Below are 7358 nucleotides of genomic sequence, written 5' to 3'. Positions count from 1 at the left end.
ACAATGGATTCTGTCTTTGTACCACTTATTTTACAGATACTTTTGATGTAAATAATTTTGTAAATTCAACAGGACAAACTGGATTTCGGGTGGAACGTGAAGACATCTCGTAAAGGATGCATTCTGCCACGAAGGGTACTGGAGACTGTGAGCTGGTGCTATAGCCATAAAACAGTTACTTTATCTTAGTATCTGGTGTATCTCCTTAAAGCATCATCTCATAATTGTTAGACGAATAAACTCAGTTACCATAAATACTGTTCCTGTAGTGCCTCTGACCCCAATCTACAGCCATCTAGCCTGGAAATTACCAAAGTGAAATTTATGTAAGTCTTTGTTTTAATTGCAAACAACTAAAAGAAATCACTCCCTGCTGGGAAGCTGGCGTTTCATGTTGCCATTAAATAAGATTTTATTACAGCACAATCTCACACTGCTATTCAATGGGGGTAAAGGCATCAACTATGTTAATGAAAAAAAATCAGCAGTTTTATTTACTGGTAATTTGAAGATACATTGCTTTTTAAAAACTCAGTCACATGGCAGGAAAGGAACTTTATGACAGCGGATTTTGTTCTGGGGCCACAAGACTTTCTGAATACCAAGTGCAGCGTCTTTACCACCATCCACAGCTGAACAGACATTTTCCAGTGCTGCTGACTTAGGAAATACTTTTTCACACGTCTGGTTGCTATTGGGAAGTTATGACCTTGTGAAGCAGGGTGCCGTCATGCTGGCCCAAGGGCAGCTGGACCCCTCAGACTGGATTCCCACAGCCAGGCAGCCCTTCCTGGGATCAGTGTCACAACCCTGTGCCCCCAGACCCACTTCCTGGCCCCTCTGCCCAGGTCAGGGAAGCACACTGCACAGACACATCACATGATCACCCCCCACCCCCCCAAACAACCCAACCCAACCCCCTGGAGCAAACCCACTACTGTAAGCATCCCACCCCCAACAGGAGGGTTCAAAGGCAACGGGAGCGGGGACACCCCAGGGGCAGAGCACCGTGCCCCACACCGCTGCCATCCTGTCACTGTGCGGTTTTCAGCCACTCCACCAGCTGAAATCCCAGCTAAAGAGATGCAAAGGCAGACACGCACAGCAAGCATGGAGATTTACCAGGTGAGCACCCGGTGCCTTGCATTGTATTTTGTTTTCCTTCTATTACTAACATTTTAGTGTCCAGTACTTGCCTTGTAAGGAGCTTTTACCAACATTCTGAAAAGCATCAAATAAGTTATTTGCAGTAACAAAATAAATTTTCGATCAATTCTAATTTTTTTTTCTAAATACACTTTGTGCTGTTTTTCTCAGTTTAGTTGTCCTGACAGCTTTACTCCTGTCTGTTTGGTATGTGTGCATTTGCACAGACCTGCTTTTGATTTGATTAGAAAATTATGGTACTGATTCCCCTCTAGAAAATGGATGCTATGAATGCAATGACAAAACTGGCAAGGTTTGGGAAATGCAAGTAGTGATTTTCTATGAAATTCTTAATCTGAACTTAATTATCAGAAATTCTCCCCCTTTAGAACTATGGCAGCAATTAGCTTTAGCATAAATAATTTTTGAGTATGAGCTGAATAATACAAACAACAGAAATGAGCTCAGCTGTCAGAACCAAGCCTCTCTGAGCACACAGCAAAAACTCTACAAAAGCATTTTGGGGCCATTTAATGAAAAAAGCAGAATTTTATTATATGGTTTCTGTCCATTATTTGGCATTGCTGTAAATGGCTCACATTTACTGCAACTTCTGTACAGATGTGTGGCTTTGTATTACCAGAACAGCAAATTTAAATGAAAAAATAAATGTTCAACAATTCCACACAAGCTTTTACAGTCCAACATTTCACTGAGTAGGTGAAAACTACAGACTTGTTACTACAGAATTATTCAGCATGAATAAAAAACTACAACTTTTATTTTTAAACAGGAGTCACGGGTTTAATTTTTTATGCTGTTTAAAATTACTGTGATAAAAATAATGATTTTTTAATAATGCCATACACCGGTATGATATAGGATTTGTCCCCAGTATATATCTTTTGTTTAATATACAAAATAGAATAATGACACATTGCTGACTCTATGCTGTTATGCGAATTAGTTTGGAGGTGGGGATATTTTCATACACACAGCCTTTCATCAGAAAGCGAGTGCCTCTTGCTGGTTTAGAGGACCTAATCCTTTCCTGAAAATTTGGTTCCTATGTAACATTGATGGCTTGGCAACACCTGGTTGCAGACTGGACTAAGGATAGAGCTTGACTAGTATGTAATACACACAATCTCTTAAGAAACTCACTCTAAGGTATGACCCTGAAGTCCTCACTCGCTGAAGTTTGACTATGGGAAACAGGATTTTGCTGTCTTTCATCCAGGCACTTCCTCCTGTTTTCTACCTTTTTCCTGCAAAAATGGCGAGGTCGTTTTTCGGCTTCAATGGGCACCTACTCCCAGCCCCCTCCCTCCTCTGCCAGCTGCAAAGCTCCTCCGTTTCTGTCGCTGGGGGCGATGCCCAGGCTGTGTGAGACTGGCAGCAGCTCCTGCTCCATCCCCGCTCCCTGGCTTCTCCTACATAAGGCCATCGCTAGCATTTGTCGTGTGCAAGTCCCACCACACAGCACGTGCGTGTCCTGAGCTGCCGGCGGCGGCCGTCCCTCGGTCAGATGCATGCACTTTGTGATAAGGCACTGAAGAGACGAAGTCAGAATTCTCCCTGCTTTATCCAGAGTGCAGATACTACCCACTGCTACAAGGACTACGGATACACAGGACATGGACTTCTCACTGCTTACTAAAGTACTACGTATTTTTAATAATGAAGTTTAAAACTTAACAGCACATACAGGGTGATTGCTTTCTTCTAACATCACAGCTTCCTTTTTTTTTTTTTCCTTAAATCCATAAACTAAAAACGAATATACAGGCATATAGACAAAAAGGGGGTAGAGTGCCTCTCTTCTCCTACATTATCAGTTCTCTCAAGATGGTGATAATTTGCTCGTGTTCACTGTAGTTAACTTTCCTGGTGGCAAAAAAAAAGTTTTGTATCTCTGTGTATACAAATGCACAAATGTTTGCACGTGTGCATACATGCACACACACTCGTTCTTTCATACAAGCTCAAATTGAGGTATCTGGGGATGTAATTCTTAAAAACAATTCTCTGAAGTAAAACCAGTTTTCCTTTTAACTGAAGAGCCCACCTGAAAGCAAAGTGCATGAAACTCCTATCTGTATCTCAAATGGGTCGCGTGAATATTTTCATCGAGTTGGGCTGAAAATTGTAATTAAAATACTGAACTTTACGTTAACTGTTACAAAATGTACATATTCTTTACAGATCAAAGAGAAGAGAATGCTTACTTTTTTTTAATTAAAGATGATATTTTACTCCAAAGTACTGAATATAGTATCTTTTTTAATAGGTATAACGTTCAAAAAGAGATTTAAGAAAGGATGAAAATTTAGTTTCCTATTTCACTTGGAAACAAACTTTTGCTGAACAATAGAAATGTGTTAGTGTATTGTGAACAACCTATGCTCTATATTTACATATTGCTGGTACCTGTATGTGTATTATTGCCAAATTTTTCAAGCTGTTTTTGCTGTGGTATGTGAGGCTGTATATGAAATTAACCCCGTATGTTCAGAGGTGGATGTATGCATGCATACACACGCATCTTTCCGGCTTACATTTTTTGCAGCGGAGGTCTGATTTAGCGATTAATCGTGAATGGTAACTAACCATACAGATAGGAGTATTCCACCCAAACGCCAACTCGAATTTTTACACAGTGATTTGATAAACATAAAGTCAACCCTAAAAACATCTACAGAACATAGGTTTTCCTTTCTAGACAGAGTACTTCTTTGGATACAAAACACCGATGCCTTCAGTACTACCTCCAGACAAACCACAACTTGTACGAGTTACCATTCAGCATATTTGTGACCCCTACAAAAAATATAATTACATGTATCATGATAAAGCAATCTGTCATCTAAAAATCATCCTTATTATACACTATACAAGCTATTTTACAATCATTTAATAAATTGCTTTTAAAGCTGCAGTAGCCCTTCCCTTCTTTTCTTGGATCAGCGAATATACCGATTATACATATTTGAAACTATAACTAAATATAAAAATATATTAGGTTTTTTATTTTATCAGATGATCTTTCTCATTTCTATTACACAAATAATCTGGCCACTTTAAGTAAAAATCAAATTTTTAGAGTGGCTTAGTAAATATTTAAATTTTGTGATACAGAAAATTGTTAAGGTGCACATAGAAAAGGCTACTACAGCTTCTAAACGTTTTAAAATATAGTTATCAATGGCAACAAGGAGAAATTCACAAGACCTATGGTAATTTTATGGCACACTAGTAATTCAGTATGAAGGGATGCAGCCTTACAAAGACAGAAAGTCTGACGTACAACTCTAAGACCACAATATCAGTAGCGGAGCCTTCCTGCTCTCCAGGAAAGAGGATGAACCAGTCAGTGACAGGTGTTGTGAAAATGGGTCTCTAACCACAGGAGTTTGGAGCCTGGATATCCAGAGTTACGGTCAGCTGGTGCAGCTGCTCTGCTTTACTGCCTGCATGACGGTAAACATTTCACTGAAGAGATTTCTAGATTCGATACAGGAAAACAGAACAAAACCAGACCACTGGGAATAATTACACGTCTGCCTCTTCAGTCAATGGTATTTTTCCATATATATACTTGCACGATGATAGATTTAAGTGTATAGAAAATGTGAGTTTCTCCACATAGAAGTAAACTTTTCTTAAGCTATGCATATTTTCCTGAAAATTTCCTGATGGGCAGTCAGGACTGATCTTCTTGGCATCAATGCAGCCCATGACTCTTATAGTTATGGCTGTTGCATTTTATGCAAAAATCAGGCTTTTTTTTCCCCCCCCCCCAATATATAAAATAACCTGCTCATTTACATCCAGTTAGGATTGGGTTAACTTTCTATGAATCTGCATATCCAACACTTTTTGCACATATACCAAAAGTATTTGTTTCATTTGCCTCTATCTAAATTAGATTTGAGTGTTCTCCCACCCACCCTGGACCTTAAAAAAAGGCCAATTTTTTATGGTCACTTTGACAGTTGAAAGTTATTAGGTTAGAAAAGCCCATCCCATTTTCACATGAATATACTCAAGGATTAATGTCTAGAGGTCATTTAGGAAAGCTACAAGCTGCCCCACCTTAAAAAACCAGCTGTACAATAGGCATCTTGAAGTATTACAAAAAAATTATGTAAGAAAAAATGAACAAGCCTAGTTCACGGTATATAAAGTTAAAGGAAATTGCTAAAACCAGACAGTAATAGCTATAAAAGGCACAACTTCCCTTTTCTGATATACACTTGTAAACTTTCTTAAGGTTACATGCATAAACCAAAATGCTACCTTAACTTTAAAAAAAAATATCCAAAACACTTTACTAAAAAAAACAAAAAAAAAAGCCTAGAAAATTGTCTCCAGCCAACTGCAGAAATTAATTAGCAGAAAGTTTGTAACACAGCCTCAGATCTTGTCACCGGTGGTTTCGATGCATCCATGGATGTTGCACGAGGGGAGAGAGAGAATTTCTGACAAATAAGATTTATTTTCCTTTCCTTTCTCTCCAATAATTTACCAAATGTGAGAAATACGCTGCTTCTATAGCCTAAATCTTGGCCCTCTGTAAACCACATGTAGTGCATAATTACAAAAGAAACACCGCTGCAAGGACAAAATTAACAAGTTCTGTCGTTTGTTTTTTTTCTTTACAAAAAACCCCTATCATTTGACGTTTTCTTAAGGCAACCCTTTTGTATTAAGGCAGTCACTTTTGATGAAATAAGAGCTTCTTGATATTTCCATTTGAATATTTTGGTATCTGATTGCTGATGATTTCTGCCAACATTTCTGGGAATTCAATACTCATGGATTTATCCAAAAATGTCTGGAAGCAAAAGCTCAGAAGATTTTCAACCACCTACAAGTGACAAAGCAAAGAATTACTTTCACACGAACACATGCAGAAGAACTATAAACCTACACTCTTCCTTCCTTCCCAACTCCTGCACGTGCTGCCAGCCACCTACCACCAGCACACCTCACACCCTGCTCAGATAATACTTGCAACTCAGGGCAGACATGCACTATTACCCTCATTTTAATTAGTAAGTCTTGTAAATGGAATTCTAAAGTAAGACAAGTGAACAGATCCTGCAAGGTCTTTAGAAATACTGAAGCGATTTTTTATCAATTCCCAGACTAGCATATAAACATCATACATATGGACAAGCTTAGTAAGATCCTTCCAGGTGCTTGGTGCAGTAACAACAACAACAAAAAGTAATTCTGAGGTCTCAAAGTTTCCCTTACTTTATCCAGCTTAAACACTACTTGGACTACTTTGTACTATACACACAATTTGGAGTACTATACCACAGAAGGAGACAGACTGAATTCTCAAATTCCTTGCAAAATTAGACCACTACAATACTAAGAATAGAACTAATGCATTATTTTAAACATAATTTCAAATAAGTCCACAGATTCTTGAATAGTTTGCCTCTGAGGTAATAGTGTTTTTAAACTTCACATCTCTGCTACTGCTGCAAAACCATTTACAATTTCTGAGTTCCTCCATTTTAAAGCAACACCATTTTTAAAAGCCTGAGAGACTGAGAATTACATTAGTTATAAAATTAATTGCTGTGGAGTCCACTGTAAAAGTAGCCTGAAAGCACAATGTTCACCTCTTTTAATTAGCCTTTAGTTAGAGAGTAGGGGAGCACAACCACCTCTTCCAACTCCCCCCCCCCCCCCCCCCCCCCCCGGGTATTTATCCCTTTAAATTAAAAAAAAAAAAGAAAAAAAAAAAAAGAAAAGGATAGGGGAGATTACTGTCACGTCCACAAACTTATTTATCTGGAATGTCTAAAGCATTCATTTAAGAACTTACATCATGCATAGAGTCCAACAGTTTAGTCAGTTGATAAAATCGCTGCCAGTTCTGGCTTGAGTTCCCTTCTCTTTTCACTATGGCCTTTCCCAGCTCTTTAATGTACGTCATACGAATTTCTTCAAATAAAGACTGACTCTTCAGGCCTTCCTTGGGAACTGTAACATTGATATGAACCTTTAAGACATTATACATCTATGAATTGTGTCATTATTTAAGTTCTCTTACCTTAGTTACACAAAAATGACCAAAGGAAAAAGGACTTGGACTTCATGAAGTATCAGCTTAGAGACAAGGAAAGGGAGCAGAAACTGAGACAGTTGAAAAGTTGAACAAATAGCACAGGACTGCTGGCAAAATACAACAT

The 7358-nt window shown here is 38.4% G+C and overlaps 1 protein-coding gene across 1 annotated transcript in view; it reads right to left on the bottom strand.

The window, feature by feature from the left end:
* Positions 1-1111: 1111 nt before the first annotated feature.
* NR3C1 (nuclear receptor subfamily 3 group C member 1) overlaps positions 1112-7358 on the bottom strand; it is a 73601-nt gene continuing 67354 nt past the window's right edge. The window contains exons 8-9 of the mRNA XM_055717595.1: positions 6992-7149; positions 1112-6016 (exon numbers count right to left, since the gene is read on the bottom strand). Coding sequence (XP_055573570.1) covers positions 5864-6016; positions 6992-7149 — 311 coding nt within the window. The 3' untranslated portion in view covers positions 1112-5863. The remainder of the gene's footprint in view (positions 6017-6991; positions 7150-7358) is intronic.

This window comes from Falco cherrug, chromosome 8 (assembly GCF_023634085.1).
Source record: "Falco cherrug isolate bFalChe1 chromosome 8, bFalChe1.pri, whole genome shotgun sequence".
Classification (NCBI taxonomy): Eukaryota; Metazoa; Chordata; class Aves; order Falconiformes; family Falconidae; genus Falco; species Falco cherrug.
The sequence above is the reverse complement of the archived record's forward strand: the minus strand, read 5'-3'. Positions and strand labels throughout refer to the sequence as shown.